Source organism: Neomonachus schauinslandi, chromosome 3 (genome assembly GCF_002201575.2).
Source record: "Neomonachus schauinslandi chromosome 3, ASM220157v2, whole genome shotgun sequence".
Lineage (NCBI taxonomy): Eukaryota > Metazoa > Chordata > Mammalia > Carnivora > Phocidae > Neomonachus > Neomonachus schauinslandi.
The window spans coordinates 81,524,939-81,539,607 of NC_058405.1; the positions used below are offsets into that span (position 1 = coordinate 81,524,939).

Here is a 14,669-nt window from a genome sequence, read left to right on the forward strand (position 1 = left end):
TGTCAGTTTCTCAAGCTGAGAAAAAAATACCAGCATTATTTTCAATTACAAAAAAAATCGCTGACAGTCTGAATCTCACATCATGGAACATTATGTAGCCATTAAAAACAAATGCAGATCTGTGTGTGTGACATGAATTGATGAAGCAAATTGCGGTATAGTAAGCATGGTGCATTTTATACTTACTAAAGAGTAAAGCAAAAACTGTATAGTCACAGATTATGCTTTAAATATTATATAATGTATGTACCATAGATATATATTTTTTGCATATTTATTTCTTGTGCATGTTTCAAATGCTTTGATTGAATAGGTTTGGGGTGAGGGCTGAAGACCTGTTCTTGAAACAAGCTTTTTCAGAAATTTTGATGCCAGCACAGGTTTGAGAATCATTGAAATAGATGTTGGATTACCTTAAATAAAACATCCCTTTTTCTTTTTTTCAGGGCCTGGAAATTTACACTCCAGGATTCCAGGACAAACACAGTAAGTTGCTAAGGGCAATCACCAGTAACGTTTTCACCTAGTCTTGCTGTAACAAATGGAAGGGTAGGGGATTAGGAAAGGGAAATGGGAATGGGTCTCTTGGCCATCCAGCCATGGCTGAGTAGTCATAGCTAGGTGAGGCACCTTTCACTGATATTAGAGCAAGCTAGATTTTGGCAAACCTTTTAAGGCAGAAGGAGCCCTCTGAATATAGGCAACACTGGTTTCAGTGTTACCTTCCAGAAATGTCTGTATCTGAGAAAGTTTTGCAACACTTTGAGTTCTGTGATTTACAGGGATGGCTGAAAAAGGACCACAGAGTCCTTTCTATATATAGCATCTCAGCCTTGTGAAACAAGCATTTTTGGATCCTAAAATAATTCTTTGTATGGATTTTTTTTTTTTTTAAGAGTTGCATTGATTTTTCTTTTCCACTGGGAAGTAATTTAATGAAGGATTTTTTTTTTTTTTAATGCAAAAAGCAGGCTGTGTGTAGAATAATCTCTGACTGCTACATTTCAGACTGTAGGATTTTTATTTAACAAAAGGGTTGTTGAGGGTGGTACATCACCTTTGAAAAGGCCTGGGTGATGGAAGACTGTGGTCTCCTTGGGTAGTGAGGGCTCTGTTCTTGCCTCTTGCAGATGGCTGAAGAGGACCCCCTCTTCCCGATTTCAAAGGATACCAGAGTGCAGGGTTGAAAGGGAGTGGTGGGGAGGTACTCCTGTTCACTGCTTCTCAGAGAGCTGTTTGATTTGCTGTTCTAATTTTTTTTTTTTCCAAATTCAGTCTTTTTTTTTTTTTTTTTTTGGACTTTTTTATGTTATGTTAATCAACATACATTACATCATTAGTTTTTGATGTAGTGTTGTTTGTGCATAACACCCAGTGCTCCATGCAGAATGTGCCCTCTTTAATACCCATCACCAGGATAACCCATCCTCCTACCTCCCTCCCCTCTAGAACCCTCAGTTTGTTTTTCATAGTCCATCATCTCTCACAGTTCGTCTCCCCCTACGATTCCCCCCCTTCATTCTTCCCCTCCTACTATCTTCTTCTTCTTCTTCTTTTTTTATTAACATATATTGCATTTTTGTTTCAGAGGTACAGATCTGTGATTCAACAGGCTTGGCACAATTCACAGGGCTCACCATAGCACATACCCTCCCCAATGTCTATCACCCAGCCACCCCATCCCTCCCATCCCAGCCCCCACTCCAGCAACCCTCGGTTTGTTTCTTGAGATTAAGAATTCCTCATATCGGGGCACCTGGGTGGCTCAGTCGTTAGGCGTCTGCCTTCAGCTCAGGTCATGATCCCAGGGTCCTGGGATCGAGCCCCGCATCTGGCTCCCTGCTCAGTGGGAGGCCTGCTTCTCCCTCTCCCACTCCCCCTGCCTGTACTCCCTCTCTCGCTGTCTCTCTCTCTGTCAAATAAATAAATAAAATCTTTAAAAAAAAAAAAAAAAGAATTCCTCATATTAGTGAGGTCATATGATACATGTCTTTCTCTGATTGACTTACTTCGCTCAGCATAACACCCTCCAGTTCCATCCACGTCGTTGCAAATGGCAAGATCTCATTCCTTTTGATGGCAGCATAATATTCCATTGTATATATATACCACATCTTCTTTATCCATTCATCTGTCAATAAACATCTTGGCTCTTTCCACAGTTTGGCTATTGTGGACATTGCTGCTATAAACATTGGGGTGCACGTACCCTTTCGGATCCCTACATTTGTATCTTTGGGGTAAATACCCAGTAGTGCAATTGCTGAATCGTATGGTAGCTCTATTTTCAACTTTTTGAGGAACCTCCATACTGCTTTCCAGAGTGGCTGCACCAGCTTGCATTCCCACCAACAGTGTAGGAGGGTTCCCCTTTCTCCACATCCCCACCAACATCTGTCGTTTCCTGACTTGTTAATTTTAGCCATTCTGACTAGTGTGAGGTGGTATCTCATTGAGGTTTTGATTTGGATTTCCCTGATGCCGAGCGATGTTGAGCACTTTTTCATGTGTCTGTTGACCATTTGGATGTCTTCTTTGGAAAGATGTCTGTTCATGTCTTCTGCCCATTTCCTAATTGGATCATTTGTTCTTTGGGTGTTGAGTTTGATAAGTTCTTTATAGATTTTGGATACTAGCCCTTTATCTGATACATCATTTGCAAATATCTTCTCCCATTCTGTCAGTTGTCTTTTGGCTTTGTTGACCGTTTCTTTTGCTGTGCAAAAGCTTTTTATCTTGATGAAGTCCCAATAGTTCATTTTTGCCCTTGCTTCCCTTGCCTTTGGCAATGTTTCTAGGAGGAAGTTGCTGTGGCTGAGATCGAAGAGTTTGCTGCCTGTGTTCTCCTTTAGGATTTTGATGGACTCCTGTCTCACGTTTAGGTCTTTGGACCATTTTGAGTCTATTTTTGTGTGTGGTGTAAGGAAATGGTCCAGTTTCATTCTTCTGCATGTGGCTGTCCAATTTTCCCAACACCATTTGTTGAGACTTTTTTCCATTGGACATTCTTTCCTGCCTTGTTGAAGATTAGTTGATCATTGCGTTGAGGGTCCATTTCTGGGCTCTCTGTTCTGTTCCATTGACCTATGTGTCTGTTTTTGTGCCAGTACCATACTGTCTTGATGATGATAGCTTTGTAATAGAGCTTGAAGTCTGGAATTGTGATGCCACCAGCTTTGCTTTTCTTTTTCAACACTCCTCTGGCTATGCGGGGTCTTTTCTGGTTCCATATAAATTTTAGGATTATTTGTTCCATTTCTTTGAAAAAAGTGGATGGTATTTTGATGGGGATTGCATTGAATGTGTAGATTGCTCTAGGTAGCATTGACATCTTCACAATATTTGTTCTTCCAATCCATGAGCATGGAACGTTTTTCCATTTCTTTGTGTCTTCCTCAATTTCTTTCATAAGTATTTTATAGTTTTCTGAGTACAGATCCTTTGCCTCTTTGGTTAGATTTATTCCTAGGTATCTTATGGTTTTGGGTGCAATTGTAAATGGAATCGACTCCTTAATTTCTCTGTCTTCTGTCTTGTTGTTGGTGTATAGGAATGCCACTGATTTCTGTGCATTGATTTTATTATCCTGCGACTACTGAATTCCTGTATGAGTTCTAGCAGTTTTGGGGTGGAGTCTTTGGGGTTTTCCACATTAAGTATCATATCATCTGCAAAGAGTGAGAGTTTGACTTCTTCTTTGCCGATTTGGATGCCTTTGATTTCTTTTTGTTGTCTGATTGCTGTGGCTAGGACTTCTAATACTGTGTTGAATAGTACTGGTGATAGTGGACATCCCTGCCGCGTTCCTGACCTTAGGGGGAAAGGTCTCAGTTTTTCCCCATTGAGAATGATATTCGCTGTAGGTTTTTCATAGATGGCTTTTATGATCTTGAGGTATGTCCCCTCTATCCCTATTCTCTGACGAGTTTTGATCAAGAAAGGATGCTATACTTTGTCAAAAGCTTTTTCTGCATCTATTGAGAGGATCATATGATTCTTGTTCTTTCTTTTGTTAATGTATTGTATCACGTTCATTGATTTGTGGATGTTGAACCAACCTTGCAGCCCAGGTATAAATCCCACTTGGTCATGGTGAATAATCCTTTTAATGTACTGTTGGATCCTATGGGCTAGTATTTTGGTGAGAGTTTTTGCATCCATGTTCATCAAGGATATTGGTCTGTAATTCTCCTTTTTGATGGGGTCTTTGGTTTGGGGATCAAGGTAATGGTGGCCTCATAAAATGAGTTTGGAACTTTTCCTTCCATTTCTATTTTTGGAACAGTTTCAGAAGAATAGGTATTAATTCTTCTTGAAATGTTTGGTAGAATTCCCCTGGGAAGCCATCTGGCCCTGGGCTTTTGTTTTTTGGGAGATTTTTTTGGCTGCTTCAATTTCCTTAGTGGTTATAGGTCTGTTCAGGTTTTCTATTTCTTCCTGGTCCAGTTTTGGTAGTTGATACATCTCTAGGAATGCATCCATTTCTTCCAGATTATCTAATTTGCTGGCACAGAGTTGCTCATAATATGTTCTTATAATTGTTTGTATTTCTTTGGTGTTGGTTGTGATCTCTCTCATTCATGATTTTGTTGATTTTGGTCATTTCTCTTTTCTTTTTGATAAGTCTGGCCAGCAGTTTATCAATCTTGGTAATGCTTTCAAAGAACCAGCTCCTAGTTTCGTTGATCTGTTCTACTGTTCTTCTAATTTCTATTTCATTGATTTCTGCTCTGATCTTTATTATTTCTCTTCTCCTGCTGGGTTTAGGCTTTATTTGTTGTTCTTTCTCCAGCTCCTTTAGGTGTAGGGTTAGGTTGTGTACTTGAGACCTTTCTTGTTTCTTGAGAAAGGCTTGTATTGCTATATACTTTCCTCTTAAGACTGCCTTTGCTGCAACCCAAAGATTTTGAATAGTTGTGTTTTCATTTTCGTTGGTTTCCATGAATTTTTAAATTCTTCTTTAATTTCCTGGTTGACCCATTCATTCTTCAGTAGGATGCTCTTTAGTCTCCATGTATTTGAATTCTTTCTGACTTTCCTCTTGTGATTGAGTTCTAGTTTCAAAGCATTGTGGTCTGAAAATATGCAGGGAATGATCCCAGTCTTTTGGTACTGGTTGAGACCTGACTTGTGACCTAGGGTATGATCTATTCTAGAGAATGTTCCATGGGCACTAGAGAAGAATGTGTATTCTGTTGCTTTGGGATGGTATGTTCTGAGTATGTCTGTGAAGTCCATTTGGTCCAGTGTGTCATTTAAAGTCTTTATTTCCTTGTTGATCTTTTGCTTAGATGATCTGTCCATTTCAGTGAGGGGGGTGTTAAAGTCCCCTACTATTATTGTATGTTGTCAATGTGTTTCTTTGCTTTTGTTATTAATTGCCTTATATAATTGGCTGCTCCCATGTTAGGGGCATAGTTATTTACAATTGTTAGATCTTCTTGTTGGATAGACCCTTTAAGTAGGATATAGTGTCCTTCCTCATCTCTTATTGCAGTCTTTGGTTTAAAATCTAATTTGTCTGATGTAAGGATTGCCACCCCAGCTTTGTTTTGGTGTCCATTAGCATGGTAAATGGTTTTCCACCCCCTCACTTTCAATCTGGGGGTGTCTTTGGTTCTAAAATGAGTCTCTTGCAGTCAGCATATTGATGGTTCTTGTTTTTTAATCCAGTCTGATAGCCTGTGTCTTTTGATTGGGGCATTTAGCCCATTTACATTCAGGGTAGCTATTGAAAGATAGGAATTTAGTGCCATTGTATTGCCTGTAAGGTGACTGTTACCGCATATTGTCTGTGTTCCTTTCTGGTCTATGTTGCTTTTAGGCTCTCTCTTTGCTTAGAGGACCCCTTTCAAGGTTTCTTGTAGGGCTGGTTTTGTGTTTGCAAATTCCTTTAGTTTTTGTTTGTCCTAGAAGCTTTTTATCTCTCCTTCTATTTTCAGTGACAGCCTAGCTGGATATAGTATTCTTGGCTGCATATTTTTCTCGTTTAGTGCTCTGAATATATCCTGCCAGTCCTTTCTGGCCTGCCAGGTCTCTGTGGATAGGTCTGTTGCCAATCTGATGTTTCTACCCTTGTACGTTACAGATCTCTTCTCCCGAGCTGCTTTCAGGATTTTCTCTTTGTCTATGAGACTCGTACGTTTTACTATTAGATGTCGGGGTGTTGACCTATTTTTATTGATATTAAGAGGGGTTCTCTGTGCCTCCTGGATTTTGATGCCTGTTTCCATCCCCAAATTAGGGAAGTTCTCTTCTATAATTTGCTCCGATATACCTTCTGCCCCCCTCTCTCTTTCTTCTTCTTCTGGGATCCCAATTATTCTAATGTTGTTTTGTCTTATGGTATTGCTTAGCTCTCAAATTCTGCCCTCATGATCCAGTAGTTGTTTATCTCTCTTTTTCTCAGCTTCTTTATTTTCCATCATTTGGTCTTCTATATCACTGATTCTCTCTTCTGCCTCATTTATCCTAGCAGTTAGCGCCCACATGTTTGATTGCACCTCATTATTAGCCTTTTTGATTTCGACTTGGTTAGATTTTAGTTCTTTTATTTCTCCAGAAAGGGTTTCTCTAATAACTTCCATGTTTTTTTTCCAGCCCAGCTAGTATCTTTAAAGTGATGATTCTGAACTCTCGATCTGACATCGTACTAATATCTGTATTGAGTAGGTCCCTGGCAGTCGGTACTACCTCTTGTTCTTTCTGTTGAGGTGATTTTTTCCATCTTGTCATTTTGTCCAAAGGAAAATAGATGGATGAGAGAACAAAATGCTAACAGGGTAACAACGTCCCCAGAAAATATACTCTAAACAAATTAGAAAAGATATGAAGCCGGGGATAAAGAAAGAAAAAAGAAAAAGAAAAAAAAAACAGAAAAAGGAAAAGATAAAAACAAAAACAGAAGAAAACAAAAAAAACTAGAATATGATCAAATAGGATCAGGCTGGTGCATAGATCAGTGGCACACACTAGATTTTTGGTGTATTTTGGTCTGTTAGAAGAAAGTGCCTCCCAAAATTTTAAAGAAAAACTTATATATGTACAAAAATAAGGATTGATATGATGAAGGGATGGAATATGACTGTAAAGATGAAAAGTATAAAAAATTTTATAAAAGGAATTGATAAGTTGTTTGAAAAAAGAAAGGATTTAAAAAAAAAAAGAAAAAAAAAGGGAGAGAATGTGATCAGGCAGGAGAGTAGAACAAAGCCATACACTAAAGATTTAGGGTATATTTTGATCTGTTAGAAGAAACTGTATCTCAAAATTTTAAAGAGTGAACAACTTATATATATATATATGCCAAAAATAAGGGTAACTACTATGAAGGGATAGAATATGACTCTAAAAATGAAAAAGAAATTTTTTTTTTAAAAAAGGGATTGAGGGGCGCCTGGGTGGCTCAGTTGGTTAAGCGACTGCCTTCGGCCCAGGTCATGATCCTGGAGTCCCGGGATCAAGTCCCACATCGGGCTCCCTGCTCGGCGGGGGGTCTGCTTCTCCCTCTGCCCTCTTCCCTCTTGTGCTGTCTCTCATTCTCTCTCTCTCTCAAATAAATAAATAAAATCTTAAAAAAAAAAGGGATTGATAAGATGTTGGTTGAAAAAGGGAAAAAGAAAAATTCAAAAAAAAAAAAAAGTTAAAAAAAATTAACTTTGAAAGACTAAAGAATCATGGTAAAAAAGCCATGGATTCTATGTGCAGTATTCCCCTAGCGCTGGAGTTCTGCCGTTCTCATTGATCGGTAAACTTGGTCTTGGCTGGCTGTTCTCGCTGATCTTCTGGGGAAGGGGCCTGTTGCCGTGGTTCCCAAATGTTTTTGCCGGAGGCGGAATTGCCCGGCTCTTGTCCGGTCTGGGCTAAGTATTATGCTCGGGTTTGCTCTCAGGAGCTTTTTGTTCCCTGCAAGCTTTCTGTACAGCTTTGGAGGCCAAGAGTGAAAATGGCGGCCTCCCAATCTCTGCCCCGGTGGAGCCAAGAACTCGGGGCCCCACTCCTCAGTGCGCCCCCACAGAAAAGCAGTCAGTCACTCCCATCTCCCTGGTCTCCGGCCGCACTCCGTGCTCACCCGGCCTGTGAGCGAGTGTTTCTATCTCTGGCACCCGACCTGGTGTGGAGTCTCCAAACCCGCAGATCCCTGTGGTGCGCTCCCGTGCCACTCCTCCCAGGGGACAAGGGGGAGTCTCCCCAGATTTGCTGCGTTGGGTCCCTGCTGGAGGAGCAGTGGCCCGACTGTGCTGCAGATCACGGTTTATAACAACCCCGAGCTGAGAGCCTGCGCCTTGGCTCCGTCTCTGCAGCCGGCTTCCCTGGTCTGGTACCTGGGAGCTCTGCCACACTCAGGCACCCCCGGTCTTTCTGTGACCCCGAGGGTCCTGAGACCACACTGTCCCATGAGGATTCCACCCCCTGCTTAGCAACTGGAGCAGTGTCCCTTAGTGGAGCCCACTTCTAAAAGTTCCGATTTTGTGCTCCGCGGCTCTATCACTTGCCAGAAGCGGCCGACGGATGCCCCCTCCCCTGCCGTTTATCCTCCCGGATATTGCCTCCTATTCACTTCTCCACACGTCCTACCTTCCAGAAAGTGGTCGCTTTTTTGTTCAGAGAGTTGTTGCTATTCTTTTCTTCGAACTCCTGTTGAGTTCGTACGTGTTCAGAATGGTTTGATCCCTACCCAGCTGAATTCCTGAGACCAGAGGAAATCCGGGTCTCCTACTCCTCCGCCATCTTGCTCCGCCCCCCTGCTGTTCTACGTTTTAAGAATTTGCTGAATAAAAAGGACATATATGCATAGAATCCTAAGAGCCTATAGTTGCTTTGTGACAGCTCTCTTTCATTCTCTCTCTCCTCTCATAGGCTTACGTTGGCTCAGAGGTCCTGTATGATGAGACAGCTGTGGCTTCTTCCCCACCTCCTTATACAGCCTATGCTGCACCAACCCCCGAGGTAGGGAGCGAATCTTGGCGTTTTGGAATCCAAGTGAAGGGAAGTTGTGGTCTCTGTGCTAATGTCCTTTTTAAAAAATAAAGAAGAACCTTGAGCCACTATCAGAGAAATTAGAAACGTACTCAACCCTTTTCTTCTTTAAACTTTTTTAAAAAACAGGTTATTGTTTTCTTTCATAAAATTTATAATCTTCGTGTTCACATTTTGTTTTAAAGATATAACTGAAAATGATTCATGTTAATGACAGTTGCTTTGGTAATATGATGTTGATGATTTATGGTTTATACTTAATTAATAAATGAGAATTCAAATATTTGAATTCTCTTTATAATCAGAAAAAATGCTGCTTTTATTTTGAAAAAACAAAACCTTAAAAAAATCACATACCAAATACCTTGGGGGTATCTCCTAGTTAGAAGTGCCAAGTGCTCAGTGCTACATATAGAAGTCTCTGTTGTGGGAGGTACTTCTGTTTTGTTTTGTTTTTTTAACTTTTAATTTTGAAATAATTATAGATTTATAGGAAGTTGGAAAAATAATATGTAGAGATCTCATGTACTCTTCACCCAGCTCCCCAGTTGTTACGTTAGATAAAATCAAAACCAGGAATTTGAAATTGGCACAATGTTTATGTCTGGTTTTTTGTCATTTTATCCTATGTGTAGATTTGTGTAATCAGCCCCTCAGTCAAGATATAAAACTGTTCACAAAATCTTCCTTCTACACCCTTACATAGTCACATCTTCCTTCCCCTTTCCTAACTCCTGTCAACGACTGATTTGTTCTCTGTCTATATAATTTTGTCATTTCCACAATGTTATATAAATTGAGTCATACAGCATGTGATCTTTTTGAGTTTGGTATTTTTCACTTAGCACAGTGCCCTTTAGAGCCATCCAGATTGTTGCATGTGTACCTCATTAAGTATTGAGGAGCATTTATCTGTTGGGGTTGTTTCAGAGTTCTGACTATTACCAATAAACCCACTGGGAACAGTCATCACGTACAGGTTTTTGTAGAAACATAAAGTTTTATTTCTCTGCGAAAAAATGCTCCAAAATGGAATTACTGGGTCTTTTGTATGGTAAATACATGGTTAGTTTTTTGAAAAGCTAGCAAACTACTCTCCAGAATGACTCTACCATTTCACTGATGAGTAATCCAGTTTCTCTGCATCCTCCCCAGCATTAAGTGGCATCACTGTTTTTTTATTTTAGCTGTTCAACAGGTGTGTAATGATATTTCATTCTGATCTTAATTTGTGTTTCCCTAATAGGTAGTGATGTTGCCATTTTTATGTGCTTATTTGACATCATATATCCTGTTTAGTAAAATGTCCTATGTCTTTTGCTTGTTTTCTAATTATTTTTTTTAACATTGAGTTTTGAAGTTGTCATATATATGTTTGAAATAGGAACGCTTTGTCAGATATGTGTTCTGTAGCATGTGTTTTTATTCTCTTAACAATGTCTTTCACAGTTTTAATTTTCATGTAGTCCAGTTTCTCAGTTTTTATGGTTTGTGCTTTTGTTTATGGTTTTGTGCTTTTTTCATGTTTCAGTTTATGGTTTTGTGCTTTTTTCATGTTTCACACTTCACCAGACCAGGTTTCCTAAGGTTTTCTCCTGTGCTATTTTCTGAAAGTTTTATAGTCCCAGGGTTTACACTTAAGTGTTTTCCATTGTGAGTTAATTTTTTATAAGGTTGTTAGGGTTAAGTTAAGGTTCATTTTTTTGAATATGGATGTCTGATTGTTCCACTACAATTTGTTGAAAAGACTTTTAGTCCTTTCTGTAATTGCTTTTGCATATCTGTTAAGAATCAGTTGGCTGTATTTGTGTGTGTCTATTTCTCGGTTCTCTGTTCAGTCCCATTGATCTCTGTGTTTTTCTTCCTCTGACACCACACAGACTTGGTGAGTGTAGCTGTATAAAAAGTCTTGAGATTGGATAGACTGATCCCCCACTTTATTCTTCCTTTTCAGAATTCCCTTAACTGTTCTTGTTCCATTTCCTTTCCATATGAAGTGTCTAAATCTACAACAAAGCCTTGATAGATTTTGATAGAAATTGTTTTAAACTTCTGTATCAGGTTTATTGGGGGAGAATTGACATCTTTATTATGTTGAGTTTTCCAGTCAATGAGTGTCTCTCTTAGATGCTCTTTGATCTTTTCACCAGCATTTTGTAGTTTCAGTATAAAAATCTTGTTCATGTTTTATTAGATTTACTATTCTTTCTTTTTTTTTTTTTTGAATCTTTGTCTATGGTATTGTATTTTAAATTTCAATTTCCCCAAGTTTATTGATTTTTGTTTGTTGATCTTGTAGCTTATGAACTTAACTAAGCTCACTTACTGGTTCTAGAAGTATTTTTTTGTACTTCTCTGGGATATACTACATAGACAACCATGTCATTTACAAATAGGGAGAATTTTACTTCTTCCTTTCCAGTCTGTGTGCCACCTATTTCCTTGCCCAGGTTGGAATTTCTAATATGTTGAATAGCAGTTGTGAGAGCAGGCATCCTTGTCTTATTCCTGATTTTAGGGGGAATGCATTCGGTTTTTCTACATTATGTATGATGTTAGCTGTAGGTTTTTGAGGATGTTCTACAATAAATTGAGGAAGTTCCCTCCATTTCTAGTTTTCTGACAGTTTTTTTTCTTTTTTAAATCATGAATAGGTGTTGAATTTTGTGAAATACTTTTTCTGCATCAATTGATATGGTCATGTGATTTTTTTTTTTAACCTGCTAATATGATGGATCATACTGATTGATTTTCAAATATTGAACCAGCCTTGTGTCCCTGGAATAAACTTCACTTAGTTGGGGTGTATAATTCTTTTCATTTATTGCTGAATTCTGTTTAATATTATAAAAATTTTTGCATCTATATTCATAAAGGATGTTGGTCTGTAGTTTTTTTTTTTTTTTTTTTTTTGTACTCTTATTTTGCTATTGGGTAATACTGGCCTTACAGAATGAGTTTTGGGAAGTGTTTCCCTGCTCTTCTTTTTTCTAGAAGAGATTATATAGAATTGGTGTTAATTCTTTTTTAAATGTTTGGTAGAAATCTCCAATAAAACAGTCTGGGCCTGAAGATTTCTTTTTGGGATATTTTTAATTATAAATTCTATTTTCTTAAGAGTTATAGGACTTTTTATTCTCTATTTCCTATTGAGTGGGTTGTAGTAATGTGTACTTTTTGAGGAATTGGTCCTTTTCATATAAGTTGTCTAATTTATATGTGCAACTCTGTTTTTTATATTTTCTTGCTGGATTAACTGTATTATAATGTAATGTCCCTTTCTGTTTCTGGTAATTTTCTTCTGTCTGATGTCTGCTCTATATGATACTGATATAGCTACTTCTGCTTACTTTTTATTGTTTGCATGGTGCCTCTTCCCATCTTTTTTCTTTCAAGCTGCATATACCATTACATTTGAAGTGAGTTTCTCATAGGCAGCATATAATTGGGTCATCTCTCCCTGTACATCTGACAAACCTTCATCTTGTAGCTAGTATATTTAGACCATTTACGTTTAATGTAATTTTTGATATGTTAGGTTTAAGTATGCCATTTTGTTTTTTGTTTTCCTTTAGTTCTGTTTTAATTTCTCTATGTTCTTTTACTTAAGCTTTTTGTGAGTTATTTGAACAGGTTTTAAAATTTCATTTTTTAAAAAGATTTATTTTAGAGAGGGGAAGAGAGAGTGTGTGAGTGGGGGGAGGGGCCGAGGGAGAGAAAGAATCCAAAGCAGACTCTGCAGAGAGTGGGGCTCGATCTCACGACCCCGAGATCATGACCCGAGCCCAAACCAAGAATTGGACGCTTATTTAACCAACTCAGCCACCCAGTTACCCCCAAAATTGCATTTTGATTTATCTATAATGTTTCTTGAGTGTATCTCTTTGTATTTCTTTTTTAGTGGTGTTTCTAGTTATTACGTTATTCATAAATACGTATTTTTCAAAGTCAAGCATTCACATTTCTTTTATATATGAGGACCGTATGTTAGAAATTTTGCTTCAGCTGTCAGACTTGTTAGAAAAGTCAAGATGTGAAGAAAAGTTTATTATATTTACATGTATTTCTGTTCTGACCATATTTTATTACCTCCTGATATTTCAGGATTCCTTTTTTTATTGTTTACTTTTTGTTTAGTGAACTTCCTTTTGCCATTCTCTTGGGATAGATCAGCTGGCAACAGATTCTGTTTTCTTTCATCTGAGAATATCTTGATTTCTTCTTCATTTCTGGAGGATATTTTCACTAGTGTAGAATTCTGAGTTGATATTTCTTTGAACATTTGGCAAGTGTGTGCTGTTTTCTTTGGCCTTTATGGTTTCTGAGGATAAATCTTATCATTTAAATTTTTTCCCCCATGTATTTAGTACATTGTTTTTTCTAGCTGCTTTCTTTGTGCTTAGTTTTGAGAAGTTTGACTATAATGTGTTTTGCTATGGATTTTGGGGGAGGTTTATCTTGTTTGGTTCAGTTTTTTGAATATGTAGGTTTATGGTTCTTGCTAAATTTGGGAAAATTTAGGCCATTATTTCTGAAATGTTTTTTTCAGTCCCACCTCCTTTCTCTTTTGAAACTGATGACATGAATGTTAGATATCCCACATGTTTCAGATTCTGTTCATTTTCTTTTCATCAGTCTTTTTTCTCTCCAATTTATACTCCTGTTTACTGATTCTTTTTCTCATCTCTGTTCTGTTGTTAAGCTCACTTATTGTATTTTTTATACAATTTTTCCCTCAAATTTTCATTTTATTTTTTATATCTTGAAAATATATAAATATGTGTATATATCTTTACATTGTTTTTCCTGAGATTTTCTGTTTTTGCGTAGACTTTTTAAAAATGTATTTCAGATGTGTTCATGATTGCTTTTTGAAATATTTTTATGATAGCTGCTTTAAAAAGCTTCCTAGAGGGGCTCCTGGGTGGCTCAGTCAGTTAAGTGTCTGCCTTCAGCTTAGGTCATGATCCCGGGGTCCTGGGATTGAGCCCCGCATTGGGCTCCCTGCTTATTGGGGAGCCTGCTTCTCCCTCTGCACCTCCCCCCAGCTTGTGCTTCCTCTTTCGTGCTCTCTGTCTCACTCTCAGATAAAGAAAATCTTTAAAAATCTCTTTTGTTGTTTTATTCATTTTGAGATCTTCCTGATACTTGATAGGACAAATGATTTTTTATCGAAACTTGGGCATTTTAAGTACTAATGAGACTGAATCTTACTTAAATCTTGTATTTTAGTGTACTCCCTTCCAATGCTGTTCTTGTGGGTGAAGAGGGAGTTACTCTATTGCTGCCATGTAGGGATGGAAGTGCAGGTTCTCCACTGAGCCAAACTCCCAGGGGTTGGGTTTCTTGTCACCTCCTTGTCAGGGGGGTTGGGAATTTAGGCCCTCTTCCAGGTCTCTGCTGACACCAGCCTATGTGGGAATTGGAGGGTTCCTCCTTACTGCTCCCCACTAGCTTCCACTGATACTGTGCTTTCCACTAGGTCTCTGCTGATTGCATCCCATGGGTCTGGGAGGGGCACCTGGTTTGTGCTGGACAGAGGTGGGAGTTATGGCTTCTTACATGGTCTCCATCTGGCAGGGATGAAATTCTCAGCTCCCTACTTGGCCTTCTCTGACACAACTTGGGACAGGGGTGGCGGGGGGAGGGTGCCTTATTACAGCCTGCCAAACATGGAAGTTCACTCTGTA

At 38.6% G+C, this 14,669-nt stretch overlaps 1 protein-coding gene across 4 annotated transcripts in view; it reads left to right on the forward strand.

Annotated features, from left to right (window-relative positions):
- PLEKHB2 (pleckstrin homology domain containing B2) overlaps window positions 1-14,669 on the forward strand; it is a 79,173-nt gene that overhangs the window by 47,174 nt on the left and 17,330 nt on the right. For 3 of the 4 annotated variants that reach the window (XM_044913239.1, XM_021695913.2, XM_044913240.1), the window contains exons 5-6: window positions 447-486; window positions 8,860-8,949. In XM_044913239.1, the coding sequence (XP_044769174.1) occupies window positions 447-486; window positions 8,860-8,949 (130 nt within the window). The remainder of the gene's footprint in view (window positions 1-446; window positions 487-8,859; window positions 8,950-14,669) is intronic. The other variant, XM_021695914.2, reaches the window with a different exon arrangement.